Source organism: Coccinella septempunctata, chromosome 5 (genome assembly GCF_907165205.1).
Source record: "Coccinella septempunctata chromosome 5, icCocSept1.1, whole genome shotgun sequence".
In the NCBI taxonomy this organism is placed as follows: domain Eukaryota; kingdom Metazoa; phylum Arthropoda; class Insecta; order Coleoptera; family Coccinellidae; genus Coccinella; species Coccinella septempunctata.
In genome coordinates this window covers 25257208-25275961 of record NC_058193.1, presented here as the reverse complement: position 1 = coordinate 25275961, position 18754 = coordinate 25257208, and the positions used below count along the sequence as shown (strand labels likewise).

Sequence of the window (18754 nt, the reverse complement as noted above, 5' to 3'; positions counted from 1 at the left end):
GTTTATGACTGATGGAATATCAAATGTTTCATGAGGACAGGTCATTCAATACATCAAGAGATTTTGAAAAATCATAAAGTTTATCCTAGTCTGTCGGTGCTCTCCTCGAAAAACTGAGTGGTTTTATAGTTATTGAAATTTCCGAAATATTCTATAATGTCCTGTTACTTCCGAATACTTATAAAATGGACCTCTCAGACTCGTTCTCCGTCAAATGCAATGCTCCACATAATATCATCTCATGATTATTATTTGGAATATTCATATCAATAACTTCTCATTAAAAGAAATCTCATTGTTGCAAATATTAGACGAATGAACCTTCATTATGAATTACATAGATTGTCGCCTTATTTTCTAGTTTATGTCCTATTTTAACTGACCTGATGATGGCCTAGAGTCGAAAATGATCGTCATAGAATATGAGTTGTTATTAAAATAAGTGATATTATATCAGACACGAAACGCGACATGGAGCAGCGGACGATTTCTCCAATTCTATTAACTTTACAAAAAAGAGTTTAAATAAAACTTTCCTATTTTTGAGTAGAGCATCTCCTAAAATTATTTAGAACTATACAAAGTGTTTAGTTTCTTCTGCACAGCTATCAACTTCGTTATTTTAAATGGAACAGCCTTTATATTTTTACATTTTTTAATTTCTTGTAAAATTTGAATATGAGTTTGATAACACAACTAAGTCTGAATTCTCAACGGTTTTCGAGAAATTAGACTTTTTATTAATATTTTAACAGTTTGAGGTACTTATTACATAAAGGACTAAGTCCCTATTCTATGTCATTCATTCAAATTTGGACTGTGTCTAGTCAACAAATGAAGCACTAAAAATTTCCTTTGTAAATAACCATATTATATACAGGGTTCACGAAAACGTCGATCCATTATCAAAGCAGAAATGGATCAAAATCTTAATTTTTTTAACTGGCAACCCAAATTTTTTTTTTCTTCCTTATTTAAACATTTTTTGTTCGCTTTCAGTTGTATTAAATAATGAACAGAAAAAAATATGGGTTGCCATTTAAAAAATGAAGATTTTGCTCAATTAGTAAAAAGTCAAATTTCTCGAAAACCGTTGAGAATTCAGACTCAGTTGTCCTATCAAACTTATATTCAGAATTAACAAGGAATTCGAAAATGTGAAAATATATAGGGTGTTCAATTTAAAATAACGAAGTTGATAGCTGTGCAGAAGAAACAAAACATTTTGTATAGTTCTAAATAGTTTAAGGAGATGCTCTTCTTAAAAAAAGGAAAGTTTTATTTGAAACACTTTTTTGCAGAGTTAATAGAAATAGAGTAATCGACATGGGGCAGCGCTATGGCGCGGACACCCTTTACATGAAATTTTAAAGATCGATATCCCCTGTCCATCCTATTCTATGATTTCAGCATCTGCTGTACCAGTTTCCAGGTAAATTGACCAGTTAGTGTCCTGGATTATTGTTGTAAAAATTATCAGCAAATTTTTAAGGTGTTTTTTACCAACGTGCAAAAAACACTTATTGTTATTGAATGAATCCTTCTTGGGAAGCAAATAGAAGGCGAGTGGAAATATTCTATTGATAAGTGTTTCAGTGACTTCTATATCCATTATCCCAATGTTGATGTAGATTATCAATCTTTTCAAAGAACTATTTCGGGATGAGATTTCCGTGAAACTGCTAGTGTTCAAAGAAAAGAATGAAGTGGTCGACAAAAGAAGAGAATCTTGGAGTTAATCAACAATGTTGAAAATGTGATTAGAGAAACTCTACGATTCTGTGTTCGGGTTAAGTCTCAACTGGCTAGAGTCTTCGTTGGGACATGTCGATTTTGAAAGGAGATATCATTTCTACCAGTGGTTCTCAAGCAATTCATTGATCACCTGAAACAATTTTTTTTCTGACGTCTCTCTAGATATGTCAACCCTAAAAATATGAGGATGTGGCAGAGCCAAAATCTTGAAAATTTCTTCATTGAGACACCACTTAATTCTCAAAAAATCTGAGTTTGATTTGAGTTTTTCAGGATCCGCTGATTGTGATGAGATGGCTTCACCTTGTTGAAAATGGACCATTCATCAAAATTACCATTCACCTATAAAAGGCATGATGATTTATTTTTTATTGCGTTCTGCTGGTTAGAGTTCCACCAAAAAAATAGGTCCCAAAATTCACCTCCATATCGACCATGAATTTCTTGCAAGATCGTGTGATCTTTACACCATGTCATTCATTCCTAAAGCCTCATTTGAATTTTTATCTTTCAAATACCTATTTCTGATTTGAACCAACTGAAAATAAGAATCATTGAAACATTCATCGAATTAACAATGATTCTTTCGTTTTAAATAAAAAAAAAATTAAATTCGCCATTTAATGACTACCAACCCTTAGTGAATCCAAAGAATCAAAGAGCAATTGCTCTCTTACTGAGAGATTCTAAGAATAAGTTCATGAGGCAACTACTACAACTGATATTTCTTGTTTTGCTGTCATCTTTAGAAGTATGTAAACAGAAGTACGAAGGAACGACATACCTGTCTTCAAACATACATAGATTAGTTACTTAGAAACGATTGATTTTTTGTTGAATATCATACGGAGATAACACTTTTAGAGAAAAAGCTTCGAAGAATATCATTTCAATGCATAATATGTGAAAAAATCTAATTCAAGAAATAATATCTATTCACCTAAAAAAATTCTCGAAATTCAAGCGAATTATGTTGGAACTACCCAGAATATTTTTTCAAAAACACCAAAACCCTTGATGACATTTCAAACTTTCGTCTTATACATTCAGTAGAAAAAAATATTCAGATAATGAAATAGGTACAACAATTTATACACTTTTTCATCATCTTAGTTCAACATCAGGTACCAAATGGATATTAAGTCTGGAGGTAGAAATTTATATTTGATACAATGAGTAATTAAGTATAGTTCTAAGTTAATAATGTCTACCTATTACTTCATTTTTTCTATTTTATTTCTGTTCTAGACAAATAATTTAGATTCGAAGTTTGAATATCAATAAAAACATCTTATAAATATACATTTTCATTTCAAAATGTCATCAAATTACTTGTACCTATAACGAGATCATGAACAAACCATTTTGTCATGATATTTTTTCAATTCACTTTTATCAAGAAAACGTTTGAACTACAGGGTCTGCAGGTAAATGAAAATTTTTTTCATTTTCATACATCTTCAACAATATAAAAAACCAAAAGAATTCTGGTTATAAAAGATGCTAATCTGCAGATATTTATCTCTTTCTATTGAGTTTGACCAATTTAAGTTTCAGAATGAGAAAAGTGTGAATATCAACATGCGAAAGCTCCTTGTGTTTACCCATCTAGTTAATATTCATTCAGTCAATGTTTATCTTTGGCTCTCCCTCACTGGAGAATTCATTTTTATCGAATTCTATCAAGCGTGTACACAAGAATGATACGAGGATGAAATTGGTTCCAATAATTATTTAATTTATTTACCAAAATCAAGGAAAGGTCAGCTAAAAATGTCAATATCCTCCAAAACACGAACAAATTATTTTATTCAATGAAAACTGAAAATATCTGCTTCGGGATTTTCTTTCTATTTGATCGTTTTTGAAATCTTCAGGTGGGTAGGATATTCAGCTAAGTGTGCGCTCACAAATTACTTCTTAAACTGATAAATTTCGATCATGCAACAATTATTTGTCAGATGCGCTTGCCAGTATGGTTCAGTACTGAGTTCAATACTGAAATTTAATACTAATTGCGCGCGTATGTAATTTGTCAATATTCAACATTTAGTGACTGACATAGAGGAAGGAAAACATTTTTTGAGTTTATAAGATGGGCAAAAAAATGTGATAACATAAAAATATTTTTTCTTGAGTGAGCCAGCCTATATTTTCGCAAATTTCCGCCCCTCTTAATGCTCTTCCTCAGATCGCTGAAAGTTATTTTGAGAAAAAAATGATTATGAATAGTGGAATGATTAATGAAAAAAGTAAAAAATGTGAACAACTTCTCACGGTTGGTTAATTAGGTAATGAGTCAAAAAAGTTCTAAGAAACCCATTTAAATTTTGTACGTGGATTTCAAAATTATTGTCGAACAGCGACATTCATGTGCAAAAACAAATTTCTCCTCAACTTAATTTTTTTAACTTCTTTTTGTCTTTGGGAAAAATTATTTGTCACAAACTCTAAAACATATTTGTGAAATAGCAAAGTGCATTAAGATCAACTGAAATATACAAAAAGAAACATGGTATGTCCTTTTGAAAAAAAGGCACATCATCACACTTTCTTGAGACGACTTGTCGTTTCAGAATTATTTTTCTAAATATTACAAAAAGTAAAAATGGGCATATGGAACCATAAATTTATTTGTTATGGAACTATAGATTGACGCTAACTAGGGTTGTTAGCTGAGCACGCCAATAGAATATGCAAAAAAATTAATTGATTGAATGTTGAAAGTTTGAAGTTTACTCCTGTGAAATAAAGTGATATTTATCAGCGATTATGCAATCTAGGCAAGCAATCAGAAATGGTAAAACAGAAAAATTCTTGATTTGCATTCAACATTATTATGGCGGAAAATTCTGCTAAACTTTTTCGGTTCATCTATCATTCATATTCCAACTTCTTTATTTCGAATAATCGAGTTATTTAGCGGCGTCTTAAATTTAAATGGCTTCACGGAATAAAATAAAGGGAAAGAAAGTACTTTTTCCAATTTCGGATTTGCTGTTGGAGAAAAATACGTACATAAAAATTCGCCGGTTGAACTCTCAGAAGTCTGAATTTCTACTATCAGGGGAACTGAACTTTCTAACTACTTGACTATCTTTGAAGTTTTTCAGAAAATTTTCATCTTGCGAAATTGTTTTTTTCCTCGATGTTTAGACCGCGAAACCGAGATGGAAACTGCATGTAGCCTTCCTGCTAGTTCTCTCGTAAAGTGTTCCCGCATAATTCTGCGCGTATTGCTGTAGTTTCAAGTTTGACAAACTCTCCCACTCCCGTGGCTCATCCCCACTCCGCCAACACCTGTTGCAACAAGATTTCTATCCACGCTTTCCCTCTCCACCGCAATGACGTCCGCTTTCTTACTTCTTAGAACTTGGACATTGAAGAACGCGCAAAGTTGAAAGTCCGTTCAAAATTTTGATAACTCCATACTCCTAGGTTTTTTCATCAAGATGTTTAGTGTAGAAGACATAACTGACTCCCTTATTTCTCATCTTTTCGAGGGCAATACCAAACAAAAACGTTCACGAACTCAATTTTAAGTAATATTTGGACGAACAGGTATACGAGGATATATTAAAAAATTCTTAGCCTACTATAGAACCAAACAAAATTTCAATGTCAAAATATTTTATTACTCAACATATTCTCCTCTTAATTGGATACATTTATTACAGCGAACCTTCATCGTCTCTAGACCTTTAAAAAAAAAATGTTTCTTCTTGTTCTGCTAACCCCACAGCTCTTATTACCTCCTCGTTGGAAGAAAATTTGTGACCTTTTAAATATTTTTTCACTTGAGGAAAGAGATGATAGTCGGATGGAGCCAAATCTGGTGAATGAGTGGGTGTTCTAGTAATTCAAACCCTAAATCAAGAATTTTTTGCATGGCAACATGAGATTTGTGAGCGGGGGCGTTGTCCTACAAAGACAAAACACCTTTGGATAGCTTTCCGCGTCTTTTCTCTTCAATTTTTTTCCGTAGAGTGGTCAGTAATATCAAATAGTAATCGCCAGTTATTGTTCTACCCTTATCCAACAACTCAATCATGGCAATTCCAAAAAACTGAAGCAAGAACTTTTCCAGCAGATTTTTGGACACGAAATTTCTTAGGTCTAGAAGAACCAGAGTGTCGCCATTCCATCGATTGTTGCTTTGTTTTTGGATCGTAGAAATGTACCCAAGTCTCATCCATAGTACCAATTCGGTTTAAGAAGTCTACATCGATTTTCAAATCGAGCACAGATCGAACGCGATGCTCCTACCCTTGCACGCTTTTGGTCAACATTCGAAAATTTGCCCAAATTGACGTCAACCATATTATGAACGCGTTCGTACGAAATATTCAGTGCTTCAGCTATCCATTTTAGCCAAATTCGACGTTCTGATAAAATCATGTCATGACCTGCATCGATATTTTAGGGGACTGACACAGAAACTGGCCTTCCCAATCGGTCATCATCTTCAATGGAAAATTTACCTCTTTTGAAGCTTGCAGTCCAATTTTTCACGGTCGCATACGAAGGACATTGACCACCAAGGGTATTAAGTATATCTTCGTAAATCTGCTTACCTTTTAACCCTTTTAAATACAGGTACTATCAAGAGCTAAGTAGAGAAGGAAATGCACAATCCCAGCTCTCCAAATGAATATCATCGAATATTATAGTACACAGATGGTTCTAAAACCACGATGAGGACTGTCGATGGAGTATTCGAGAATGCTAACAAGCTTGGTTCGCTGTCTAAGGGTCTTTCAAACAGAAATGCTCGCAATTGAAAGATGTGTGGAAGTAAACCTAGAACGAACTAGAAACTATCAGAAAAGATATATAGCGATACATTCTGACAGTCAGTGACATAGCATCTCGCTATTGGCTAGCAAAAAATGATTTTGTTGAGAAACTTGTAGAAGTGAAGAAGTATCCTCCTTGAAGACATCCCAGATACAAAATTGTCTAATTTTTACTATCCCCAACATGCTCATTATCTCCTTCACATTAGTGTTTGATGATGAGTTTTGATGTTTTCACCCTTAGGTATAGCGAGCCTTGAGAAAGAAACCAAAGAGTCCGAAACGTCGCAAAGTTATAGATCTGTTACTTACTTGTCAAAATCTCTGTGAAAAATCAAACAAACTTTCTAAATGTTTCCGCAAAATTTGATCTCAATCGTCACAACCTCACCACCTACGCCTACTCTTTTCTAGAAGAAATTTTTACATCATCAATACAGAATGACTCGTAAAAATATTTTAACAGTAGGTTCTTGAGGTCAAAACAAACAGTTTTTTCCTTAACCATTTTTTCTAAATCGGTTCGGTTTAAAAGATACAGGCTGTTGAAAAACCATTAAAAAATTAATTTTAGTTCTATCTCACAAGCGATTTCATCAAAAGAAATGAATTTCGGAATACAGTTTATAATTTATTTGATTAATCTTTTTCGAACCCACGTCTTCCAGTTTTCTCATTATAACCATTACGTACCATAAAAATGCCAAAATTCAATGAACTCTTGAAACTAAGTTGGACGCTATCTAATGAATATATGAACGTTTTAAATAATATAAGTTTTCTTCATATTTTCTCATATAAATCGTTTTCGAGTAATTCGAAGTTCAAAAATTAAAAAGCGTCTGTGAAATTTGAAAACTTGCGTACTTTGGCTGAATGGAACAATAGAACTTGGTTTGAAAAATCCACAGATGTGTAGTGTCACAGATTTAGCTCATTATTCTGAAGGTAATTTTGTTTTTCCAGGGGCGGCACAGCTCAATACGAAAACTAAAAATGGCTATATCTTTTCATCAGATCCAAATCGGAAAAAATGGGTAAGGAAAAAAGTGTTTCTTTCGGCCTCAAGAAACTACAGTTAAAATATTTGCACGATTCAAAGACTGACCCTGTATATTTGATGATCTGTGATAACAACACAACTATTGTGTACTGAATCCGTTAAATCGGCTATAAGCCTTTCGATAAAGTGCTCGAATTACTTATCACTAAGGATTATTTTCAGAAAGTGTTCGGGTGTACAAAAATACTTCAAGTTCTTTCATAAGCCTTAAGCACAAAGCTGCAACACAGCTCTGACGAACACCCTGTATATTTATTCTTAAAATCAAATTATTGAATAGCATTAATATTGGGATCATTTGATGTGGTTTTGCTATAGTTCAGTGGTCACTGCATCATCTTCCAAGATTTTTCAAGTCCACATACGTAGAAGTTGAACAATCTGTTTGATGTGATTTTCTTTCCTTAGATCTCTCTCAGTCGAAAGAAAATATCATTGGCCATTGAAATGCGAGGAAACTAATTGTGCCTCCACCTTTCCTTCGAATTTTCCATCTTCCCGCAAATTCCAGCACTCCTTTTCACTTGAAGAGAAAATTCTATAAAACGTGCGTTGGGATATCCTCCATTTCCGCACAAGTTTTGTGAAGAAAGTTTCATTCGATTTTTATATAATCGATTTTATTTTCGCATCAATAACTTTCCCGTTTGATGATAGATATGGGTAATGCGTTTCATGTGAAAAACTTTACACAGCGTTGCTCCTATTCAACTGAAGGTATGCGTTAAGCTGAAAATAGGATAAAAATTGCGGGCTTTCTTACATTAATGGCAAATGAATGGGGTTGATTTCCCACTAGAATTTGCACGCCATTAGAATAGATATCGAATCTGTTTTTTGAAATGGAAAATTGAACCAGAAAGGATCATCTTGAAGGTTCTTCAACGTATAATCTTCCAATTGCTCAATTGATATGACGCGGAATAAAATAAAATAGAACTATCTTTTGTGATATTTTTATATCAAACTTGAAAATCCTGATCATACAAATAATGAGATAAAATGAGGAAAAAAATTATTATGTCCTTATTACCTTCGGTATTGAACTCTGAACAATGACAACGGAGCAGACTGAAAACTGAGAAAAAGGCACACAACGAACAAATGGTTTGAGTGTAGAGCTAGTTCATACTTATGTATAACAAGCTAGAAGCATTAGTTCAAGTGGTAAAATATTATCCCACATTGATATCGCGAATCGCAAGTGCTTTGTTTTAATCTTTGAATTCATTGATGAAATCAGTGAAACAAATCCGGAAATTCAACTATGATTTTGAATGGAAGTTCGATCATAATTCATTGAATAGGCACAAATTAGATTAATATTGGAGATTCTTCAACGAATGCATGGCGAATGCATGGCCTAACTGAATTCAGTAAAATTGTTGAGATTCATTTATGAGGAATGTAGAGTCATTCGGGGCAACTGTGCGCACTTTTGCCTTTCAAGCCATACCCTGCTTCAAATGTTTAAGCTAGGAAAATTAAAACATATTCATAAGATAGAGAATTTTCTAATCTATAAAGAAACATCAAAAAGCCAACAAACAAAAACGTTTTCTTTCCGCAAAAAGAAATTTAATGGTGAAAGTCGGAGTGCGTTCACATGCCCCGTATTGCGGATAAGTGTGCGCAACCTCACGGGGTAAGTGAATCTATGCGCACACTTACCCGCGCACACTTTCCCCAGTCAATTTGAATTGACGTTCTTATAGAGTTGAGCAGCTAAGAGAACCTAAAAATGTTTATTATATATTTAGATTAATATGCCCATGATCGAATAAAATATTGTGTAACACTATCGGACTCGGAACTTGGACCTGGCAGAATTTGCAGAGATGCTGAAAATTAACAAGAAAACTAGTGAATTTGATTGATTGCAAATAAAATGTTAAAGAAACGTGGCACGGCGCACTCCTATGAAAAACTAATTTGGGGATTCTGCGCCCTTGTTTCACCCAAATGAACCCCTCTTTCGTGCATTGCATAGTCGAGATATACGCACTGCGCACACTTACCCACTGCGCTCAGTTACCCCGAATGACTCTATAACATTCACTTGTGCTCATACCTCAAATTCCACAACTAAACAAACTGTGCCTCATTCTCATCGGCCACATCGATAAAAAACTATTACCAAAGTGTCTATCGAGTGCCTAGGAATCAGTTCCCCAATGAATATTGAGTAAAAATCGGCTACGAAATCGCAAGAACCGAAATCGAAATTTGAAAATTTCGTAGATATTGATTCTAAAAAAAATGTGATTGATATACCTAATATTCTTTACTACAACTGACCTAACACCCAAAACAATCGTTAAAAAAACTGAAGATGGTAAAAAAATTAATGGATGTAACAGTGAAGTTTAAGAGTATAAAAGAATAATTTAGAATGGTTTGAAGAAGGAATGGATAATTGTTGAAAGCTTGTGTTGAAGGTTGATTGGTGTATTAGCTATGATGAAATTAGATGAAAATTAGAACTTAAATATATAGTTGATAATTTGGAAAAATAAATTGATTTTATTATGAACATGACTACTTTTTTTATTATTTTGTTGAATGTGATGTTGGCATGTTGCTTTTTGCTTTACACATAATGAATAATCAAAAAAAATCCTTGTCACTGCATCATGTTAAATTTCATAATTCTTTTCGAACTTTTCACTCTTGTGTTATTCTTCTGTGATTTTCGGAAACGTTGCCACTTATCGAACTCGAAAAATTACATGATATTCGAGATTTTAGTCAAACAAAAACGGTTTTGTGTTATACATTACAGCAGAAAACAAACTTTTTCTGGAACCTATTTCTTCTACAGTCATTAGGGTGTTTCTCTGAATTCATCTCTGAATGCAATTCCACATCCATCTACAGCTGTCTCATCTTCTCTTCCTAATGATAAATGAGGGAAAGATGTTCCGTTAATTGAAACAATGCATTCTTCAGCCACATTTTCCCAGTTCATATTGCGAATGACAGATTCAATTTGCCAACCTCTGCAATGATAGATGATGGAACCAAAGTTGGCATAGCTTCTGCACTTGATGATATTGAATAAAATTTATCTCAGTGCTTCACTGCGTTTTCGCAATGTTGATCATTCGAACTGTGTATGCATTTCAAAAATTGTGTTACCTGAAATTATTAAAAACTTAGGAAAATTCAATTTTCGTCCTGCAGAAGCACGTTCTAATACAATTTTCCAAAACAAAATTGGCTCCCTTCCAACATTGAAGTACATGAATTATTAGTTTTGTTTGACCCATGGGAAAAATCAATGTAGACTGAATCATATTGTGACTGAATAATGAAAGATCTCAATGACCAAATGGCAAAATATTGTAAATTTCTTATAGAATTATTGTTCTCTCTGCAATGTGTTGAATTTGATATAAAGTCATTCGGGGTAACTGAGCGCAGAGGGTAAGCGTGCGCAGTGCGTATATCTCGACTATGCAATGTGTTTAAGAGGAGTTCATTTGGGTGAAGCAAGGGCGCAGAATCGCCAAATTAGTTTTTCATAGGAGTGCGCCGTGCGACGTTTCGTTAACTTTTTATTTGCAATCAATCAAATTCACTAGTTTTTTTTGTTAATTTTGAGCATCTCTGCAAATTCTGCCAGGTCCAAGTTCCGAGTCCGACAGTGTTAAGCAATATTTTATTCGATCATGCGCATATTAATCTAAATATATAATAAAAAATTTTAGGTTCTCTTAGCTGCTCAACTCTATAAGAACGTCAATTCAAATTTTGGCTTACTGGGGAAAGTGTGCGCGGGTAAGTGTGCGCATAGATTCATTATAGGGGCATTAGTTCAGTGAGGAATAAATTATGACTTTGTTGATTTTCTTGGCTAAGACTCGATCAATATTGTCCTATTTGTTCAGAAAAATATGAATGGGGAATGTATCAAGTGTTGTGTTCACCAGGAATGGTGGCACGAACAATAATGCAGTGCTTGTAAAAAGGCGCTTCTTCTGTATTGACAATAAACAGCATTTCTCTAATACTGTAACATTATTATGACATTATTTTGTAATTTGTCTTGATTGTGTGGTTCACTAAGCACTGCGTTCACTTACCCCGTGAGGGTGCGCACACTTACCCGCAATACGGGGCATGTGAACGCACTCAGTCTTTCACTATTGAATTTTTTTTTGCGGAAAAAGAACGTTTTTGTTCGCTTTTTGATGCTTTTTTATAGATTAGAGAATTCTCTATCTTATGAATATTTTTTAATTTTCCTAGCTTCAACATTTGAAACAGGGTATGGCTTGAAAGACAAAAGTGCGCACAGTTGCCCCGAATGACTCTACAGGATATCCCAGGATTAATGGAAATTAATGAAATTGAACAACTATCTACTATCAAAAAATTTCAGAACATGGATATTAGAAAATTCTTCAGCATGTGTTAGTTTGAATGGATATTGAGAAATCGAAGGTGAATATTGGTATAGATTATTGCCGGGCTAGAGAAGGAACTCTATTGGATTGTGATGTGAATATATCTGTGCATTGAAATAGGGGTATTTGGAAATTTATGATATATGCGTATGATATTGGAATCGGAGACTGCCATAAATCAATTTGGTCAGATCGGTTAGAAAAGATACCTTTCGATTCGAGATTAAGTTAGGATGTTATCATGAGCTTGAGGTAGGCATGAGGAAGGTGAATTTCCTGCATGGCTTATGGCTTATGGTCTCCAGTTTTGGTTGTTTTGTTCTCTGGAATCAAATATGCGCGCACGTTTCTATAGGAACGAGGGCTTCGTTATTTTGACCAAATGTCTGCAATTTTCGAATGAAATGAGATATTTATTTCCTACTGTCAGGAAATGAATGGAGCATATTTTGATGTATTTATCTGTAGCGTCCACCGAGTACTTTCAACTGAATATTGCAGAAAAATGAAAAAAAGGCCTCATTTACAATCCCTTGTTGCATTTTCATCCTCAACAGTTTCTGTGGAATGCCTGGGAGAATCTTGTTTTTAACAAGAAGTAATTTCAAGTCATTCGAACTTCTCGCTTGAATTTCCGACGAAATTGGCCAGATTCTCTCAATTACCAGCGTTAATCCACAAAAATTGTTGAAGGAGAATTAATTCCACGTCCGGTGAGGATGAAACCATTGCCCAATTTACAAGAATATGTGACTGCGAGGCTTAGTCCCACTCCAGCTCGCTGCAAACCGTCTGTGGGTAATTTAACAATACCCTTTTCTGAATCTCGAGTAGAATAGAATCTTGGGGAACGGAGTAAACGAGAAATTTCTTGGTCCCAAGGAGCATATTTCTTAACGCTTAAAACTTCGGTTTACTTGATATTATTCGAGAGTTTTCTCATGTTCCATCCTATCACCTCTTGAACTCAAGAATTAAACTGTTTCTATACATTTCCACGTGCTGGTATTTTTGGGACATAAACAAAGTAAGATATAGTTTGCAATAGGAGAGGTGTCGTCCTTTTCGAAAATATCTAATAATTTAAATATCTCAATACTCTTCTCTACTCTACCTTCAGGAAACTTTGAGTGCCCTATCAACGATTTGTTTTTTTAAGTATTAACCGTATTCTGCTGATACCGAGTGAAATACTGTGGTTATTGACATCAAGCACAAATTTTAGAATGTGATCGTTGAGTAAACTCAATACTCGATGATGACCTAATTTATATTTGTTCAATATTGAACTTTCACAAGAACTGTTAGGAAGTGGAATTTTAGCATCAATTTACTCGAGATTACTCCGCTTTTTACTCAGTCCTCGAAACAAAGGAGTAATTTTAATTGAAAATACGTAAATGTATTCAACGCATCCACTCTCCAGCAGCAATTAATTATAAGGACGTGGTGACATGTGGCTTGGGCATTTTTCCCTTTCGACTTCCCTTCTTCCTCATTGTTGAATAATCCTTTCGAAGAATCGCCCCTGGCAGACTCCCTGTGCTAATGAGATGCTCAGTTTCCACTACAATAAATTGTTGAAATGAATAAAATCCTTGAGTAATGATTTTTGTGCTGTTTTCATGGATATATTCATACAGGGTGAGTCTTTGACTTGTACGAATATTTTTACAGTACCCAGCAAACACTGAAATCCAGTCACTGTACAAAAACTGCACATCGTTGCTTCACTCGACTGCAGTGGCGGTAATGCAGTAACTGCACCAAAAAGGACCGTATATGTCCCAGTGGACTGTGCAGTTAATGTACAGTACAAACTGCAGTTGATATACAGCCACAGCTGCACTTTAAAAACAGCGATGGTATTGCAATCACTGTACAGCAAGCTGCACTTCAAATGCAGCAGTTAGGTGCTAAAACTGTACAGCAATTTGTGCTTTAAATGCAGTATGCACTTTGCAAAAACTGCACAGCTAGCTACACTTCAAATGCAGCAGTCAACTGCAAAAACTGTACAACTAGCTGTATTTTATAGGCAGTTTGGTCACTGTGCAAAAACTGTAGAGCAAGCTGTATTTTAAATCTAGTAGTCACTGTGTAAACACTAGTGTACAGCAAGCTGCACTGCAACAATAGCTGTGCAAGAACTATACGGCAAGATGCACTTTGTGAGCAGCAGTCATTGTGCAGTAACTATATCGTTACCCAGTAACATAATAGGTTTGTTCGTAGAGTGGTACACAACGGTTATGAACTGTACAGAGATCTTAACATCGCGGTTGTGTTGTTTAAACACAACCCCCTTTATGGAAAACCCTTTTCCCCCTTATTTGCTATTGGCTGTATTCATCTGTTTTCCCAGACATCTACCTCACGAATATTAAGTTTGGATTCACTTAATCCATTTTCTCTATTCCACGTTAGCGTGTAACTTGTTTCGATCGCCCTCCTAGACGATTCATCAATCAGGTCTATAGAATAGCAAATTGGAGCAATTCCCAGCTAAGTTTTGGAGACGGCAAATTATCACTCTACATGCATCCAAGTTAATTCATGCGCATCCCTTTCAGCAGATGGTCTCCTACGGGGAGCACGGGATGGCGTCCTGTGGTTGCATTGACATCAGAACTAAATTTGTTGATTCGTTGCCCACGAAATTATAGTGGAAATTGTTGAAGTCGACTCCAGCCGTTCACGAATTTCCGTCATACTATAAATTTGTGATTGAATCCGTTGTACGCTTGAATAGATATACAGGGCATTCCTTCCTCGTTGAGGATATGCGGGGAGAGTCGAAGCCGACAGTAAAGGGTGTCCAAGATTCAATATCCCCTGTGTGTAGTTGTGAAGAAAAGAGTAAGAGTAAAATGGATGAGACGTTTCTGAGCTCTTTTTCCAAAAGAAAATAATTGAGAACCTCCGCATTTTGACGATTTCGAGAATTTCTCTGTCTTTGAAAGTTGAGGTCTGTACCGTTAACCATCTTCAAGCATTTTCTAGTATATTCGAGTGCATTCTGCATTCTGCATTCTCTCTCTCTCTCTCTGGAGAGACTTGACCATAAGTTTGATTATCAGGAAAAAGTGAAAGAAAACAATTTCCAATGACCAACGATTTGTCCATGTCAAGGTTTTCATCATCAGATGTATTAGCGTATGAAATACATATTTTCTACTTCAGAGTCACTTTCACTTATGTCCGAGATGTTTTTTACTTTTTGAACCTTTGTATATTTTTTTTCGTATTCCTTTCTATTATTCAATTTTTTTTGAAGCGAACTATTATCTAAGCTCAGTGCGGGAAACTTGGACCACTGATTATGTCTCCCGGCCATAGCATGGGTCAAGTCTCCCGCACTCCCTTTTAGTTTATTCAACATATGTTTTCTTGAAACTTTTACAACTATTTTAAAAAGGCTCATCGTTCGTGAAACAGTATCAATCTATGAAAGCAATCAAACTAAATAAAACCAAGTACCTATCAAACTTTTCAGACAGTGTAACTTTCAAACAAAAATAATTCAAATTCTTACTTCCTAACAAAAAAAATCTCTCCCGAATTGTTCTGATGGCGGCCAAAATGGAGCCGCCACTAGTTGTGCCTTGTTACGAGTCGTAAGTTATTTACGGTACCGGTAGCGCGAAATTTGAATTGAAATATTTGAGGTGGTTCAAGTCTCCTACCTGGGCAAGTTTCCGGACTCCTCCTAGTGCTTGAGTTGAAAAAAATTACATATTCTGTTCGATTATATTGGAAAGTGGCTACACAAACATAAATATTCGGTCTTTATAAATGAGAATGTTCAAGAAATTTCAATAGGAATATGGTTGTTAATTTCGAAATTCTACGAATATCATCAGTATGGAGAAGCGTCGAAGAATAATTCAAAGCCCACTGCGATGATATGCAATGATTATTTATGAAAACCGTGTATTTAATTCGATCAATCATATTGGAATGGAATATTTTTCTTGTCCGCCTTGATTATATCGAAAGTATTTAAGTGAGCATTGAATTCAATTGATAGAAAGGTGATTATAAAACCTGATGCATAAAAATAATCCTAATAAAGGTGAAAATTCAGAAAAATTTATCTTCCTTTTGAATATACTTAACTGTCAAAAAGAGAAAGAATTCAATTGTTAGAATTCCCTCTGTCCTGATAAAGAAAAAGAATTTAAAATTGGTTTTGAAAAATGAATAGGTCCACCGAAGATTATAAGTTTACTTTTGTCATTTCGAATGACATGTTGAAAGAAAACTAATATACGACGAGATTATGTTTGAAAGACTGTTTATATTCTTACTGTTGAATGGTTTTTTTCTGGCGTATTGTGTGCCGAAAACAACTCCAGCAGAGCCAGAAGAAAAATGTGAAGAGACCTTAGAATTCAGAAATTGGTATAATATGCATGATATAGCAAAAGCGATGTGAGACAATCTCTTTTTCAGCAAAGACGAAAAAAAAAGAATTTTTCGTAATCAAAATTTGAAAATAGTTGCTGAATTCAGAAGATGCAAAAACAGAGAGTACATGTTCGATTATAATGTGATAGATGTGGCAACAGGCAAAAATGTTCCTGGTTTTCCATGGAATTCTTAATAATTCAATTCTTGTTCGCTTCAGGAGAGATGAATGAAATACCGAATAATCCATCGGGTCCAATACTACTCCTCAACAAATATAGTCTGAATATAGGAAGTTACAAGATTGTCCTCCATGTTTATTCAGTGAATTCAGATATTTCGATATATAAAGAAAATGTGAGTAGTTTCAATATTTTTCTCCTATAATGTATAGGAGATGCAGAGTCTTTATAAATGATTGTAACATCGTAGTAGCGGACAATTTTGACCAAATCTTCATTGTTCTTTTCAAATTCACAAAAATATTTTCAGAATTTTTCAAGACCAAATGCAGTGCAAGATATTTGAGTGTCTTACTCCTCTACTTACAGCCAATCTTTTTATCATTTTACCTAAATCATAAAGGAGACCGACTTCATTGCAAATAATTGCTTCTTTCAGTGTATTCTAACTGTGGAAGCTTCTCCGCCTGTTGCAGTAATCCAGGGTGGATTCCAGAGATATGTTGGATTGGGAATAGATCTTCTACTCAATGCTTCGGGATGTTTAGACTACAATAGTGAAGAGCCTGCCGATCCGACCAATTTCGAATATAGTTGGATATATGATTGCGATACTTGCAATGGATTCATTACTGCAAAAGAAAAAGGTAAAACAATTTTATTTCCTTATAGGAAAAGGGAAGAATGTTTAGAAAATTTTTATGAATCGCATAAAAAAATTGGCAGGTTTGGGCATAACTAAGTCTGGATTAAAATTAATATTTCTTCAACCATTAATTCAAAATGAAGTCAATTGACTTATAATCAATCAAATTTTCTGGCAATTATGTGTTTTTCTTCAACCTCTTAGCCGAAGCCTCATCCAACTTCCGTTTTTCGAACTCAAACATATTGCATGTATGGACTGACGGAAAATGGAATCCCACCATAATATATGTTTTTTCCTACATTTTGTGGTTATCAGAAGAAACATAAAAGGCTCTTGAAAAAATAAAATAAATAGTTCCTCAACCTTATAATCAAATTAAGACGTTGAAAGACAAGCTGTGTGGGCTCGAGAAACACAAAAGTGCACGAACAAAATAGCATTATCAGTTTCCCAACAAATAACTTGTAATTCAGACGCTAAAACAAACTAGTTGAGTTTCGATTGTACTTATTTTTTGACAGCCACAACCCTGCTTGAAGCCCCCTCTGATTCATTCATTCATTCATTCATTGCTGTATCCCGTTACCGGGAATAAATCTACAAAAAGTTGAGGAGCCGACGATGCTGAATCGGGATTAACTCGAGCGTCGTGGAGACCTAGTGGATTTTGAAGATTAGATGGTAGAAAGAAAAAAGGTTCTATGATGTATGCACTTTCAGCGGTGGAGAAAGCGTCTGCAGGGTCTCAAAGATGTAAAAAAAATCGTCAGGTGTACCTTCTCGAGCGTGTCAGATTAAGGTACTGTATATGCCCTACGTGTCTCTGATAATGAATTCATGCTCATCTGACAGTTTGCGCGGTGGGACTGGCCGTACGGAAGAGTTGAGAATGAAAAAAAAATTCCAGCTTGTCAGATAGATAGGAAGCTAATTTTCAAGGGATTTGGACGTGACGCAAGGTCACAGCGGTCCTTTGAAAATGTACAAAAAATCGTTACTTGTACATACTCGAGCGTGTCAGATTTTCATACAGATGGTCTCGGTGTTGTAAACGTGGTGTCCCATGAATCTGACACTAATCAGGGGGGTTTTCTTAATCTGGCACTTTGAAGATGATAAAAATTCTTTTTTTTTCGAATATTTCGATGCCTGTACCTCTAATCGTTTTTGTATTCATTATGAAAGTTGTAGATAATAAAATTCAATACAACTTTTGTCTGAAGCAATTTTACATACTCTCAAGCGTTCACGAGTTAGAGGGCGATAAGGGCGAGAAGCTTAGCCACACATGAAAAAGGGCAAGGTCAATGTGGAATCCCAGTCTAACCTACATTCATCCAATTGTCAAAATGACAAGGTGATGACAATTTCGAAATTAGTCACGAAAATTTTAGTATTGTCTGTGACTGAACCTTAGAATGTACCAATTTCCAACGAGTGAATTTTCGCTTCAGCATGTATCGCTAAACACCTAGCATTAATCGCCATAT

At 34.9% G+C, this 18754-nt stretch overlaps 2 protein-coding genes across 5 annotated transcripts in view; one reads left to right on the top strand and one right to left on the bottom strand.

Annotated features, from left to right (window-relative positions):
* LOC123313082 (nitric oxide synthase) overlaps nt 1-8691 on the bottom strand; it is a 158577-nt gene extending 149886 nt beyond the window's left edge. Inside the window, exon 1 of the mRNA XM_044897783.1 lies at nt 8648-8691. The gene's annotated coding sequence lies outside the window, so the exon portion shown is untranslated. The remainder of the gene's footprint in view (nt 1-8647) is intronic.
* The window catches only part of LOC123313081, a 52695-nt gene that overhangs the window by 9362 nt on the left and 24579 nt on the right, over nt 1-18754 (top strand). For 3 of the 4 annotated variants that reach the window (XM_044897778.1, XM_044897781.1, XM_044897780.1), the window contains exons 1-4: nt 16294-16427; nt 16479-16594; nt 16654-16790; nt 17055-17262. In XM_044897778.1, the coding sequence (XP_044753713.1) occupies nt 16306-16427; nt 16479-16594; nt 16654-16790; nt 17055-17262 (583 nt within the window). In that variant the 5' untranslated portion in view covers nt 16294-16305. Of the gene's footprint in view, nt 1-16293; nt 16428-16478; nt 16595-16653; nt 16791-17054; nt 17263-18754 lie in introns of those variants that run through there. The other variant, XM_044897779.1, reaches the window with a different exon arrangement.